This window comes from Ctenopharyngodon idella, chromosome 12 (genome assembly GCF_019924925.1).
Source record: "Ctenopharyngodon idella isolate HZGC_01 chromosome 12, HZGC01, whole genome shotgun sequence".
NCBI lineage: Eukaryota > Metazoa > Chordata > Actinopteri > Cypriniformes > Xenocyprididae > Ctenopharyngodon > Ctenopharyngodon idella.
In genome coordinates, this window is record NC_067231.1 from 30,666,069 (window position 1) to 30,682,190 (window position 16,122).

The 16,122-nt window shown below is 44.5% G+C and overlaps 1 protein-coding gene across 3 annotated transcripts; it reads left to right on the plus strand.

Moving 5' to 3' along the window:
* Positions 1–1,609: 1,609 nt before the first annotated feature.
* cpxm2 (carboxypeptidase X (M14 family), member 2) lies at positions 1,610–15,787 on the plus strand. Of its 3 annotated transcripts, XM_051913634.1 has the most exons (14): positions 1,611–2,618; positions 4,457–4,552; positions 7,307–7,416; positions 10,198–10,337; positions 10,626–10,710; positions 10,793–10,943; positions 11,458–11,546; positions 11,674–11,797; positions 11,869–12,065; positions 12,142–12,321; positions 14,129–14,426; positions 14,504–14,643; positions 14,716–14,815; positions 14,960–15,787. In XM_051913634.1, the coding sequence occupies exons 1-14, from the start codon at positions 2,234–2,236 to the stop codon at positions 15,199–15,201; spliced, it is 2,337 nt and encodes a 778-aa protein (XP_051769594.1). In that variant the 5' UTR covers positions 1,611–2,233; the 3' UTR covers positions 15,202–15,787. The 3 variants fall into 3 exon arrangements, with proteins under 3 accessions (XP_051769593.1, XP_051769595.1, XP_051769594.1); XM_051913633.1 differs by having other exon boundaries at positions 1,610–2,618; positions 14,504–14,815; XM_051913635.1 differs by lacking the exon at positions 4,457–4,552 and having other exon boundaries at positions 1,610–2,618; positions 14,504–14,815.
* The last annotated feature ends 335 nt before the right edge of the window (positions 15,788–16,122 follow it).

Sequence of the window (16,122 nt, forward strand, 5' to 3'; positions counted from 1 at the left end):
GGTTCTGTGCTTCAGATTTCTCAGTTTCATGAAGTCACTCATGCGTCTGACAGGAAGATGGAAGCGACTGCGCAGAGTGCCAGCGTCTGTCTAATATCACCATGTGCTGGATGTTGGCGGACGGTCAGCTGGACACATATTGATCATCTGCTTCGTGTTACTCTGAATCATCAGGCCAGATCTATAACTCACAGCTAACAATGTTCTTGCCATGTCCGTCTCTCTTGCAGAAAGCCATGATTCAGTGTGCTGAATGACTGATGTCTCGCAGCTTCAGTGATGAGGTTTGTCATTTAGAAATATTCTGAGGTTGTGAGCAGTGAGCGCTTCAAACGCTTCATTTAAGTTGTGTTTCTTTGTTCCAGTGTGTTTGTTGTGTTTTCGTTGGGCAGAACGTGAGTTTGCGGTGGATTGCTGGTGGCTTACAGACGCGTTCGCAGCGCTCGTGTCTCCTGATTCTGACCTGGTGAATGATGGTTTAGCACCGAGATGCATCTGAAGATCGTTCTGCAGAGAATCAGTGTTGATTTTGGATGCTTATCAGAGTTTTTGGGTCATTTAAGGGGATGAAATATTAAGTAGCTGATTAAAAGTCTGATATCATCTGCAGTGGTTTGCACAGACAGATGTTTCCCCGAGACAGTTCAGGCGGTTCCTGCAGCTTCAGGGTTTGGTCTGAAGAATGTGTGATGATTTCAGGAAGTGCTGCTGGCATCTCAGATTCATCCCACCAATCCAGTGAAAACACGCTTTAATTTGCACAAACACTGAGGTGAGCAGATCTCTGAAATTAACACTGTGTGACCGCAGCAACCGCTCCATATCGACAAAACCTGCATGCTGTCCTTATTCACGACTTTAATATAAATGCAGAAATCAGTTTCAGCTCAAAATACCCCACAGATAATTTATTATAGCTTGTCAAATTTGCCTCTATTTGGGTGTGAGCAAAAACACGCCGTTTTTGTGTGTTCCTTTAAATGCAAATGAGCTGCTGCTCCCCGCCCCCTTTCCAGAAGAGGGCAGAGCTTTAACAGCTCGCACTTCAGTTGCTCAACAACAACAAAGCTGAAGAATCTCACGCAGCCAAAATGAGGATTGTCAGTAACGGTGTTCAGCCTTACATTGTTCAAACCGGAGTCGACACTGATGGAGAGACTCAGGAAGAAGTTACAACTTTTAGATGTTTCTGAATGGTTAGTGGATAAATTTATGTAGTTGCTGTGGAGTTGATTCAACTCATCCACTAGCATGTGCCGTCATGTTAATCTTTTGTTAAAATCCAGCGTTTGTGAAGCAGTCCGGCTTAAAATGACGGCATGTCAACAACACTCTACTACAACAACTCTTCCTCTTCTCTAAAGCAGCACAACATGGCCCCGCCCCCTTTGTTGTGTGTTCTCAGGGGCGGGGTTTATGTAAATTTTGGGGTTAGTGATGTCACCAACCCAGGAAGAAGCTCGTTGTAGTCCCTACCAGTCGTTTGTTGTAGTCCTTCAAAAGCGATTTCTGTAAAAGAAAATATCTCCCTTTGCATTGAACTTTGAGCGTCGTAACTTTGCAGATGTCGTTTATGATCAAACAGCAACATTACACACTAACTAAAGTTAAAAGAGTCAAATCATAATCAAGGACCCCTTTAGCTAGGATTAATAAATGCTTTACAAGTATTGTTCATTGTTAGTTCATGTTAACTGTAACCATATTGTAAAGTGTTAGTGATTGTTACACAATCATTCGTGTGGTTTGTTATTGTGAGTTTCAGATGTGAGGAAGTGAAGCTCATAATGAATCACGTCTGAACGGATCAGCGTCACTGAAGCTTCACAGCAGACGCTCATTACAGACCTTCAATTTACCGTAAACCTGCTTTCTAGTCAGTACGGCTATAAGAATCAGTATAAGAGGTGTGTGTGTGTGTGTGTAGTAACACTCGTGATGAGATAAGCTCTGACACACACACACACGTTCAGATACTCAAACCTGCCCGGACCTGGATGTGATTAACACATTAGTGCATTAGTGACGCTCTGAGTGTGTGTGTGCGTTTGCATCCATCAGTATGAATTCTTCTCAGTTCTCTCTCGTTTGGTTGTGGGATGGTAATGAGGTCAAGGAAGCTCCGCCCAGTGGGAGGAGTCATAGTGAGACAGAAGAGTGAGGCATCAATCAGTTCTGGATCAGATGTTCTGTCTCTCACACTGCAGCTCCTGCTTTATGCTCTAGATTCTTTATGCTCAACAAAACACCTGGAACCAGAGCCAACACATCACCGTCTGCCTGTCTGTTCTTCAGCTGTCTCTCTCTCCTGAGTGATTCCAGACAGCAGAAGTTTTACCTGCCAGTTCATGGGTCCGGGAGCCGATCGGATCAGATGATGTGGCTCCAGACTCTCCTGCTGCTCGGCCTTGTGGGTCTCATGCTGGATGTGTGTTATGGATATTCATCTGAGGATGAGGATTATTACATGCAAGAGCTTCTCAGTCGGGAACATTACCAGCGCGTCTCGGAGGACCGAGCGACCGACGGCCGTCAGACACCCGGACGAGGATTTGGGAAGGAGAGCAGATCCATATCAGCTGCTTCCAAAGCAGCCGGCGGATCTGATTCGGCATCAGGTAATGTAAACACACGTAACTGGCTCAGGCTGATTCTGTCATCTTGTTTACTGGCATGTAAACATGTTAGATGTCATAGAGTTCCTTCATTAAACCCGATGTGTTTATTCAGGTAACTAGATATAAACTTAAACACTCTTCAGTTCGTTCCTCCCTCATTACTCTGGCGGTTCCCAGCACATCAACACACCGAACTGAAGCTGTGTGGCTGGACGAGCTTGTGTTTCAGGATCTGTCAGGCACTGGTTCAGCCGTCAAACATTATTGGCTTTCAGTGAATCATGAATGGAGTGTTTTACTGGAGCTTTGACTGTGTGAAACATTCATAAAGTTTTGCACAGGTCGGCAGGGAATGATGCTTGTTTCTGACACCAAATGCTAATTAATCTTCAATCAGACACATCTGAGCTTCTTCATCAACAGCAGAAGATATGCAAAGTGTTTTCTCCTTGGTTTTAAAGCTTTAAATTAGTCTATTTATTTTGCTCTCGTAACTACACACCATTAGATTTAACTTTATTACATGCATCTGACATCATTTTTTCCTGCTGTCAGTGCAAAACACTGCAAAAAAAAAAGAAGGAAAAAAAAAAAAAGATTTTCTTATTTACTCAGGATTTCTGCAAGTCTTAAAAAAGACTTGAAAATCTTAATTTGCTCTTACACAAATGAAAGGGGTCCTTGATTATGATTTTTAACTTTAGTTAGTGTGTAATGTTGCTGTTTGATCATAAACAACATCTGCAAAGTTACGACGCTCAAAGTTCAATGCAAAGGGAGATATTTTTTCTGTTAAAGGACTACAACAAACGGCTGGTAGGGACTAAAACAAACTTCTTCCCGGGTTAGTGACATCACAGACCCCAAAGTTTACATAAACCCCGCCCCCGAGAACACACAACAAAGGGGGCGGGGCCATGTTGGGCTGCTTTAGAGAAGAGGAAGAGTTGTTGTAGTAGAGTGTTGTTGACATGCCGTCATTTTACACCGGACTGCTTCACAAACGAGGGTCAATTCAACACAAAAGATTAACATGACGGCACATGCTAGTGGATGAGTTGAATCAACTCCACAGCAACTACATAAATTTATCCACTAACCATTCAGAAACATCTAAAAGTTGTAACTTCTTCCTGAGTCTCTCCATCAGTGTCGACTCCGGTTTGAACAATGTAAGGCTGAACACCGTTACTGACAATCCTCATTTTGGCTGTGTGAGATTCTCCAGATTTGTTGTTGTTGAGCTGTTAAAGCTCCGCCCTCTTCTGGAAAAGGGGCCGGGAGCAGCAGCTCATTTGCATTTAAAGGGACACACACAAAAACAGCGTGTTTTTGCTCGCACCAAAATAGGGGCAAATTTGACAAGCTATAATAAATGATCTGTGGGGGATTTTGAGCTGAAACACATTCTGGGGACTTACATTACATCTTGTATATGAAATCGTCCCTCAAATGAAAATGTAGACAATGCGAGTAATGATTGATCAGTTTGAGGGACTCTAGACGTGTGTCATGAGGTTTCTGATCCGCTGTGATCATGTTTGACTCTCCGTGTCGATGATTCCGTGGCACATCTGAACGCTGGCAGCGCTTGGTGAATCCGAGTGTTTCCATGTGGGATGTAGGTTTATCCTGACACGACCTCTCAGGCACATGATGAAAGCCTTCAGCTGCTCTTCTGCTCAACACATTGGCTCTGAAGCTTGGCGCCGCAGCTAAAGTTTATAGGCCACCAAACACACCAGCTTTCATCATTCAGCACTTCTTCTCTTCATCTCATGAGCCTGATGTATGAACCACAGATGCAGTTCAACCTTCTGCTGTTTGTGTCTCATCAGCCGTGAAAACTGGAAACAAAAAGAGTGAGAAGAACAAGAAAGCAGTGAAAGCAGCCGGCGGCGTCAGTGACGGTTCGTTCACCGCTGACAAAGACGGTGAGTTGAACGGCAAACGAACATGGTTTGTGTGAGGTCATCTGTGTGTCAAATATGATTTGACATTGGGACGGTAAAGTAAGATAAGATAAGCAGATCGGTTCATCTAATGTAGATGGTCAGAGTTTGAAGCAGTCTGGATTGATCAGAGACATCACATCTTTACAATATGACAGTCACTCTCTCAATATATTATTATAACAATAATAGAAGATCTAAACTGAAAATCTGAAGAGACACTGATGCTCTTGTCTGTATGTGTGTGTCCTGTTGGGAAGTCGCTTTGGACATATAAATGTGTGACCTGCACGTTTCCCTCATGTGCTTACGGAACAGTAACGGCTGTGTTTGTTTCAGGCCAAAAGCAGAATTAGAGCTGATTCACACCGATCTCCTGAGAGTCTTTAGAGCTGCAGATGTGTGTCGTAATGAGAGGAGCTCAGCTGCGCATCCGCAAAGCTTCATCTGCGCAGACAGACCTGTACAAATTGTTTTATTACAGTTACGGGTGTATGTAAATATTAGAAAGATTGCTAGATTAGATATTGAATCAGTGGGGTCAGTAAGTCTGATGGTCCCGCCTCAAATTCATGTCACTGGTCAGTTGGTCTGATAATCCCGCCCCCAATTCATGTCATTGGTCAGTCTTTCTGATAGTCCCGCCCCACATTGATGTTATCGGTCAGTCAGTCTGATAATCCCGCCCCCAATTCATGTCATTGGTCAGTCTTTCTAATAGTCCCGCCCCACATTGATGTTATCGGTCAGTCAGTCTGATAATCCCGCCCCCAATTCATGTCATTGGTCAGTCTTTCTGATAGTCCCGCCCCACATTGATGTTATCGGTCAGTCAGTCTGATAATCCCGCCCCCAATTCATGTCATTGGTCAGTCTTTCTGATAGTCCCGCCCCACATTGATGTTATCGGTCAGTCAGTCTGATAATCCCGCCCCCAATTCATGTCATTGGCCAGTCTTTCTGATAGTCCCGCCCCACATTGATGTTATCGGTCAGTCAGTCTGATAATCCCGCCCCCAATTCATGTCATTGGTCAGTCTTTCTGATAGTCCCGCCCGACATTGATGTTATCGGTCAGTCAGTCTGATAATCCCGCCCCCAATTCATGTCATTGGTCAGTCTTTCTGATAGTCCCGCCCCACATTGATGTTATCGGTCAGTCAGTCTGATAATCCCGCCCCCAATTCATGTCATTGGTCAGTCTTTCTGATAGTCCCGCCCCACATTGATGTTATCGGTCAGTCAGTCTGATAATCCCGCCCCCAATTCATGTCATTGGCCAGTCTTTCTGATAGTCCCGCCCGACATTGATGTTATCGGTCAGTCAGTCTGATAATCCCGCCCCCAATTCATGTCATTGGTCAGTCTTTCTGATAGTCCCGCCCCACATTGATGTTATAGGTCAGTCAGTCTGATAATCCCGCCCGCAATTCATGTCATTGGTCAGTCTTTCTGATAGTCCCGCCCCACATTGATGTTATCGGTCAGTCAGTCTGATAATCCCACCCCCAATTCATGTCATTGGTCAGTCTTTCTGATAGTCCCGCCCCACATTGATGTTATCGGTCAGTCAGTCAGTCTGATAATCCCGCCCCCAAATTCATGTCATTGGTCAGTCTTTCTGATAGTCCCGCCCCACATTGATGTTATCGGTCAGTCAGTCTGATAATCCCACCCCCAAATTCATGTCATTGGTCAGTCTTTCTGATAGTCCTGCCCCACATTGATGTTATCGGTCAGTCAGTCAGTCTGATAATCCCACCCCCAAATTCATGTCATTGGTCAGTCTTTCTGATAGTCCCGCCCCACATTGATGTTATCGGTCAGTCAGTCTGATAATCCCGCCCCCAATTCATGTCATTGGTCAGTCTTTCTGATAGTCCCGCCCCACATTGATGTTATCGGTCAGTCAGTCTGATAATCCCGCCCCCAATTCATGTCATTGGTCAGTCTTTCTGATAGTCCCGCCCCACATTGATGTTATCGGTCAGTCAGTCTGATAATCCCGCCCCCAATTCATGTCATTGGTCAGTCTTTCTGATAGTCCCGCCCCACATTGATGTTATCGGTCAGTCAGTCTGATAGTCCCGTCTCAAATTCATGTCATTGGTCAGTCGGTCTGATAGTCCCGCCTAAAATTAATGTAATTGGTCAGTCAGTCTGATAGTCCCGTCACAAATTCATGTCATTGGTCAGTCAGTCTGATAGTCCCGCCTAAAATTAATGTAATCGATCAGTCAGTCTGATAGTCCCGCCTCAAATTCATGTCATTGGTCAGTCGGTCTGGTAGTCCTGCCCCAAATTCATGTCATGTCAGTCTCATAGTCCCACCTCAAATTCATGTCATTGGTCAGTCAGTCTATTAGTCCCGCCTCAAACTCATTTCATTGGTCAGTCAGATAGTCCTGCCCCAAATTCATGTCATTGGTCAGTCAGATAGTCCCGCTTCAAATTTATGTAATCAATCAGTCAGTCTGAGAGTCTGGCCTCAAATTTGTGTCATTGGTCAGTCAGTCTGATAGTCCCGTCAGACTAATGTGTATTGATTTAAGAAAGTTTTGATTTTTTTTTTTTTACTGGAAAATAAAAGAAAAATACTAAGTAAGAAAATCATTTCTTGCAGTGCACTAACTGAACATGCAAATTATGACACACTTCAGCGTTATTGACTGTTTAAATAAAGTAGAGCTCAGATCCCTCTCATGACTTTCAGTCTGCTCTTCTCATTCCCGACAGATTGTCCTCCGCTGGGTCTGGAGACACTGAAGATCGATGACTTTCAGCTCCACGCGTCCACCATGAGACACTACGGTCTGGGGCCGCACAGGGGCCGACTGAACATCCAGGTGTGTGTGTGTCTCTATGAAATGTTGCCAGTGTTCCTGCTCTTTGTCTGTTGTTACTCAGATCTCAGACCCGTTCTGCTCAATCTTTGCCTCATCTGGATCCACTTTGCACAGAATTTGCTCTTTGTTTTCCGCTGCACTCGATGAAAACAGAACGACAACCGAAAGCAGGAATGATCAGCTGGAAACAGACTTCAGAGCGACAGCCGTGTGAAATTGACCCAGTTTCTGCTTAAATCCGCTGTGAGTCACAGAAAGCATTACGCAGCTGCGCTCAAGTCCAGAAGATCATTACCAAGATTCATTCTGACCCGCACGACTTCGAAGGATCCTTAAACACTTTACAAAGTGCCTTCATTCACAACTCTAACCAATAGAAATGAACGTGAAGCGAATGAGTTTCTGATCTGTTTCACACTGTTTCACGTGATTGAAACACATTTAAAGTGATAGTTCACACAGAAATGATCATTCTGTCACTATTTAATCACCCTCATGTGTTCCAAACCTGTATAACTTTCTCTCTTCAGTGGAACATAAAGATGTTTAGATGAACCAAACATTGGACCCCATTGGACAAAAAAAAAAAAGCACTTTAAAAAACATACATTTGACATAAAATCTGAATAACTGACCTGTAAGTAAAACTCTGTCCTCATTTATTCCCTCTTTCCTTCATTCATGTTCATTGTGTTGAAAAGAGCAGCGTGTTCCACTGAAGGAATCAAGTCATACAGAATGAGTAAATGATGACTGAATCCTCATATGTGGGTAAACTAATCCTTTACCTGTCTAGTTGTGCTGTGAGCGGGTTGAGTCTCATGTTTCTGTCTGTGTGTCAGAATCTCTATTAATGCATCTTACATTTCCTTCTGCTGCTGTCTCTCTGCTGCCTCACTGCTATCTTACCGCTGTCTCACTGCTCACTCAATGCCGTCTCGCTGCTGTCTCTCTATTATCTCACTGCTCTCTCTCACCGCTGTCTCACTGCACTCACCACTGTCTCAGCTGTCTTTCTGCTCTCACTGCTGTCTCTCTATTATCTCACTGTTGTCTCACTGCTGTCTCTCTGCTCTCACTGCTGTCTTAATGTTGTCTCTCTGCACTCACTGCTGTCTTTTTGCTCTCACTGCTGTCTCAATGCTGTCTCTCTATTATCTCACTGCTGTCTCTCTGCTCTCACTGCTGTCTTTCTGCTCTCACTGCTGTCTCTCTATTATCTCACTGCTGTCTCTCTGCTCTCACTGCTGTCTCAATGTTGTCTCTCTGCACTCACTGCTGTCTTTTTGCTCTCACTGCTGTCTCAATGCTGTCTCTCTATTATCTCACTGCTGTCTCTCTGCTCTCACTGCTGTCTTTCTGCTCTCACTGCTGTCTCTCTATTATCTCACTGCTGTCTCTCTGCTCTCACTGCTGTCTTTCTGCTCTCACTGCTGTCTCTCTATTATCTCACTGCTGTCTTTCTGCTCTCACTGCTGTCTCAATGCTGTCTCTCTATTATCTCACTGCTGTCTTTCTGCTCTCACTGCTGTCTCTCTATTATCTCACTGCTGTCTTTCTGCTCTCACTGCTGTCTCAATGCTGTCTCTCTGCACTCACTGCTGTTTTTTTGCTCTCACTGCACTCACCACTGTCTTACTGCTGTCTTTTTGCTCTCACTGCTGTCTCAATGCTGTCTCTCACTGCTGTCTCTCTATTATCTCACTGCTGTCTCTCTGCTCTCACTGTTGTCTCACTGCACTCACTGCTGTCTCTCTGCACTCACCACTGCACTCACTGCTGTCTCTCTGCTTTCACTGCCGTGTCTCTGCACTCACCACTGCACTCACTGCTGTCTTTTTGCTCTCTCTGCTCTCTCACTGTTGTCTCACTGCACTCGCCACTGTCTCACTGCTGTCTTTTTGCTCTCACTGCTGTCTCTGCTCTCTCACTGCTCTCACTGCTGTCTTTTTGCTCTCACTGTTGTCTCTCTGCTCTCACTGCCGTCTCTCTGCACTCACCACTGCACTCACTGCTGTCTTTTTGCTCTCTCTGCTCTCACTGTTGTCTCACTGCACTCGCCACTGTCTCACTGCTGTCTTTTTGCTCTCACTGCTGTCTCTGCTCTCTCACTGCACTCACTGCTGTCTCTCTATTATCTCACTGCTGTCTCTCTGCTCTCACTGCTCTTTTTGCTCTCACTGCTGTCTCTCTGCTCTCTCTCACTGCTGTCTCTCTGCTCTTTTTGCTCTCACTGCTGTCTCAATGCTGTCTCTCTATTATCTCACTGTTGTCTCACTGCTCTCTGCTTTCACTGCCGTCTCTCTGCACTCACCACTGCACTCACCGCTGTCTTTTTGCTCTCAATGCTGTCTCTGCTCTCTCACTGCTGTCTCACTGCACTCACCACTGTCTCACTGCTGTCTTTTTGCTCTCACTGCTGTCTCTCTGCTCTCACTGCTGTCTCTCTGCTCTCACTGCTGTCTCAATGCTCTCTCTGCTCTCTCACTGCTGTTTCTCTGCTATCTCAATGCTGTCTCACTGCCGTCTCTCTATTATCTCACTATTGTCTCACTGCTGTCTTTTTGCTCTCTCTGCTCTCTCACTGCTGTCTCTCTTCTCTCACTACACACTGCTGCCTCACTGCATTCACTGCCATCTATCTGCTGTCTCACTGCACTCACCACTGTCTCGGCTGTCTCTGCACTCACTGCTGTCTTTCTATTATTTCACTGCTCTCTCACTGTCAGTAAGAGCAGCAGCATGAGTTAATTGTGTTGATGTAGTTTCATGTGTGTGTAGGGCGGTCTGTTAGAGGACGACCTGTATGACGGCGGCTGGTGTGCAGGACGAAACGACCCGCTGCAGTGGTTTGAGGTGGACGCGCGCAGACTCACGAAATTCACCGGTGTCGTCACTCAGGGACGGAGCTCACTCTGGTCGTGAGTACACAACGCCAAGGTCATAGGTTCGATTCCCAGGGAATGCATGAACTAAACTGCATGAACTGAAATGCATGAACTGAACATCTTGAATATAATGCAAGTCGCTTTGGATAAAAGCATCTGTCTAATGCATAAATTTAAATGGGTCAAAAAGTAAGATTCCCAGGGAATGCATGAACTGATCCAGAGTATGCCTCGAATGCAACGACAAGTCTGCCAATTGCGCATACAGAAATGTCAGGATGGAGGCTGATGCTTCAGTGTGTGTGTATGTGTGTGTTGCAGGAGTGATTGGGTGAGCTCATATAAAGTTCTGCTCAGTAATGATTCTCACAGCTGGGTGACGCTGAAGAACGGCTCCAGAGATCTGGTGAGACACCAAACATGCCCTTCACAAACCATCAACTCATTCACACACAGCTGTAACCCAGTGTTTCTGCTCGCATCAGTAGATTTTCATTGGGAATCGAGAGAAGGAGATTCCCGTCCTCAATACCTTCCCGAAACCCATGGTGGCTCGTTACATCCGCATAAACCCTCGATCCTGGTTCCCCAACGGCGGCATCTGCATGCGTGTGGAGATCCTGGGCTGCCCGATGCCAGGTGATGGACACACACACACACACACACACCTGCAGTGCTTTCAGCCTACGGGGATTATGAAAAACAATGATTAAATCATAAAAAAAAAGTCAAAATTAAACGGTTACAAAAATGTATTAAATCATAAAAATGTCAAATTACAATAAATAAATAATGTTAAAATAAAAAAATCAAAATATAACACAAAAAATCATAAAGTAAAATGTAAGTAATTTTAAAATCAAAATCAAAATATAGCACTTAATAAAAATTAAATTGTAAAACTGTCAAATAAATAATTTTAATATAAAAACAATCTAAATAGGTGAAGTATTTTATTTGTTTACCTGCATGATCATTAACTGACATCAGAGAACCGCGAACATCAAATGTGTTAAAAAATTACTAAAATATTAATTTAAAACCTCAGGAGGACTTTAAGAAGATAGTTTAGCTCACAAAAAAAGTTTGTGAATCCAGATGATCATCACAACAAATCTGCAGATTTTATTCTTTCTCATTTATTTTTAAACAGATCCAAACAATTATTACCGGAGAAGAAATGAAGTGACGACGACAGACAACCTGGACTTCAGACACCACAGTTATAAAGAGATGAGACAGGTACAGTGTGAGGATTGTGACATATCATTTAATATAATGCCTGAGAGCAGTTCACATTATCATTTAATAAAACATTCTTCATTATCTTCCATATATATATTAACACAACCGTTGTGCTTGTGTTCAGCTGATGAAGGTGGTGAATGACATGTGTCCGAACATCACACGCATCTACAACATCGGCAAAAGCTACAACGGACAGAAGCTGTACGCCATCGAGATCTCGGACAACCCCGGCGACCACGAGCTCGGTAAGACTGGACTCTGAGCGCTGACGCAGGTGTGTGTGACACTGGATGAGTGTGTGTGTGTGTGTTCGCAGGTGAGCCCGAGTTCCGCTACACGGCCGGCTCCCACGGTAACGAGGTGCTGGGCCGCGAGCTGCTGCTGCTGCTCATGCAGTTCATGTGTCAGGAGTATCTGAGCGGAAACCCACGCATACGCCACCTGGTGGACGAGACGCGCATCCACCTGCTGCCCTCCATCAACCCCGACGGCTACGAGAAAGCCTTCGCAGCGGTACGTCTGCAGCCACTCCTGCTCATTATTATAAGACACCCTGCTGAATGAAAGTGTCTCTCTGTCATGGATTCAGGGCTCGGAGCTCAGCGGATGGTCTCTGGGCCGCTGGAGTCACGACGGCCTCGACATCCATCACAACTTCCCTGATCTCAACGCTGTTCTGTGGGAAGCAGAAGCTCGGAATTGGGTCCCGCGCAAATTCCACAACCATCACGTGCCCATCCCGGACTGGTACCGCTCCGAGAACGCCACCGTACGTCCCTCACACACACGCTTGGAGTCTCTAACTCAATCCCTCTAGCGCCACCAACTGTCCAAAAGTTGCACTCACGTTTATGCTAATAACTTTTGAACCGGGTTAGAAACAAAATTCTTCGTCCTCTAATTTTATCTCAGATTTTCTTCTTTTTCCTCTGATTCTTGGCTCAAGATGATTCGATTGCACCCTATTTTGGAAAATTTTAATTTTTCAAAAAACCTGCTTTTTCAAAGTCCTCCAAGGCCGTTGCTACTATTTTCACGAAAATTGAACTAGATCATCTTCAGACCATTCCGACAAAAAGTTATGGAATTCAAGTTGATTTGTCAAACCGTTTTCAAAAACGTGCGAATGAATTTTACATAGTGCTTTCGAAAACAGATGTAAGGCTGTTTCTCCTCAACGCTTTATCATATTTTACTTGGTCCATGTCATCACAAGCATGACCTTAGGCTACATGCTGTGTTTCGGCGCAGTGCCACCTACTGGTCCTGAGATACGAAAAATTGCTATTTTTGCTTATAACTTCTGAATGGTTTTACCAAAAATCATAAAAGTGGTCTTGTTTGATTTGGGGCATCATGCCAAGTCGAATGATATCCAATTTGATATCATATCAGCAATTTTGGGTGTTGGCCATTTTGAGTTTTGTAGTAAAATGCTGTATTTTATGAACGCATGAACGTATCATTACGAAACTCGGAATGGGTCATCAGCACAATGCCCTGAAGGAGTCTGAGAAGTTTCGAACCAGATCATCTTCAGACCATGCTAACAAAATGTTATGGAACTCAAGTTGATTTGTCAAATCGTTTTTGAAAAACACGCAAACGAATTTTACGTAGCACTTGTGAAAACAGACGTAAGGCTCTATCTCCTCAAACTTTATCGTATTCTGACCAAACTTGGTGCATGTCATCACAAGCATGACCTGAGTTTACATGCTGCGTTTTGGCACAGCGCCACCTACTGGTCCGGAGATACGAAAAATGGCTATTTTTGCTTTTAACTTCTGAACATTTTGTTCAAAAATCATAAAAGTGGTCTCGTTAGATTTGGGGATTCGCCAAGACGAATGATATCCAATTTTCCCATATCGGCCATTTTGGGTGTCGGCCATTTTGAATTTTGTAGTAAAAAGCTGCATTTTCCGAACGCATGAATGTATTATTCCGAAATTCGGTATGGGTCATCAGCACGATCCCCAGAAGCAGTCTGAGAAATTTCGGACCAGCGCCGCCTAGTGGTGAAAACAAATTATTTACATGCTTATAACTTTAAATGTGGTTGACATATTTTCACGGGAGTCATCTCATTAGACTCCAGAATCCTTGACGAGTCCAACGATACCGAACATGCAAGGTTTCGCCTTATGGTTAGTGCAACGTTGGCCCTCTGAGGACACAAACAAAGGTGGGACTGTGCCACTTGGTGGTGCTATAATTGAACAAAACATGAAATTGGCTCTAACTACAGTACCGCTGGTCTGATTGACATGCAGTGTCTTTATCTCAGTTGTTATCATAGTCCATTATGACATTGTTGGTCTACTGCTAGCTTCCTTGTTTGCTTCTTTTGTGCTTGGCCCCTTAATTGCTGCTTGCGGCTTGCAGCTATATTTTTTATTATTATTATCGGCATACAGTGCAGGTTTTGTTCTTAATAATAATCAATAATATTATTGAATATTGTGTCTTTTTAAACCCAGATATATAAATATATGAAGAGAATGATACATATTACACAACACTATTGAACTGCTGCAGTCTTGTATCATACTCACTCTGACCTCTGACCCCAGGTGGCTGTGGAGACGCGCGCTCTGGTGTCATGGATGGAGAAGATCCCGTTCGTGTTGGGAGGGAACCTGCAGGGTGGCGAACTGGTGGTGACTTTTCCGTTCGACCGCACACGCTCAGTGACGGCGCTCCGGCAGCTGACGCCCACCGCCGACGATCACGTGTTCCGCTGGCTGGCGTTCTCGTACGCGTCCACACACCGCCTCATGACCGACGTCAGCCGCAGGGTCTGCCACACCGACGACTTCGCCAAGGAGGACGGCACCATCAACGGGGCATCGTGGCACACGGCTGCAGGAAGTGAGATCATCTGTACACCTGATTTCTGATTGTGAGGATCGGTCAGTCTTGTTAACTGGGTTGTTGTACATTAACAGGTATGAATGACTTCAGTTACCTGCACACCAACTGTTTCGAGCTGTCCATGTACGTGGGCTGCGATAAATACCCGCATGAGAGCGAACTACCGGAGGAGTGGGAGAATAACCGCGAGTCTCTGCTCGTCTTCATGGAACAGGTGATCATACACACACACACACACACTCTCACACAAACACACACTCAATATTGTGCTGATGGGTTTGAACAGGTGCATCGTGGGATCAAAGGTGTGATCAGAGACGCTCAGGGGAAAGGAATCGCTAATGCCATCGTCTCTGTGGATGGAATCAATCACGACATTCGCACAGGTAACACACGTGACACACATCGCAGGAGAGACGCGGTCCACATTAATGAAGAAATGATGGAGTCACTGCTGATTCCAGTCGACTGAAGTTCAGTGAATCTGAGTCACATGTAAATTCTGTAATCAGTGACCATGTTTCTCTCAGCGTCTGACGGCGATTACTGGCGTCTGTTGAATCCCGGTGAATACCGCGTGACGGTCCGCGCCGAGGGTTTCAGCGTCAGCAGCAAGGTGTGTACGGTGGGATACGACATCGGCGCCAGCAGGTGCGACTTTGTGCTCGGACGCTCCAACCTGTCGCGCATCAAAGAAATCATGCAGAAATTCAACAAGCAGCCAATCAGCATGCGGCAGCGACTGAGACAGCGGCGCCTACTGGACACATAGAGGAGTGTGTGTGAGTGTGTGTGTGAGTGTGTGTGAGAGACTCTTTCCTGGACTGAACAGAAGCGACTGTGGCGTGTGATGTTCACTAATAATCACCTGTATTGTGTACAGGAGCTGTTTATCAAGAGAGTATTTTATATAATGGATCATCATCTTTTTTTCATTGATGTTTATTAGCTTTAAAATATTTCTGCTGAAGCAGATTCATTCCTTTACTTTATTTTTGAGTTTAATATCATCATAGAGCATCTGTTCAGACAGTGACGTTCATTACAAGCTTATAGACTCACAATAATGAATTAATTTGAATAACGTGATCTTCCACACGCGATCGTCTGTTGAGCAGAGTGAATGTAAAGCAGGTCACGGGTTCGACTGGATGAACTGATTTAAATGTCAGTACATCTCTATAACTGTAAGCAAAGCCTCATATCAGCGTCTGTTTACATGCTGTAACATCTTTACAACATCATCAGTATTATCATATTTGAAATGTTTTGTTGAAAATTCCGTGTCATTTCTGAGAATGTATTGAGAATATTCATGCATACAACAGCAATAAAGCTTCAGAGAACTGATCCTAATATATCTGACCTTCAGTTAGTGTCTAAGTCTGTGAGAGAGTGTGTGAGAAAGTGTGTGTGTTTGAGAGAGAGCGTCCCTGCGTCCCAATGTCCATACTATCCATCCTAAATAGTATATGAGATTAAAATAAGTGTGTCCCAAAGCATAGTATGTTGAAAAGAGTATGCCAAAAGTCCCCGGATGTTTTTCGTAGTGTGGATCCGTGCACACTATAAAGGCTAATATTGCCCACAACCCATTGCGCTTTAGATGAGAACTACAAACACGGGTAAAAAGTGTCAAAAAAAACTACAAAACATGGCGGATATGCGGTGAGAAGTTTGAGTGACTAATAAT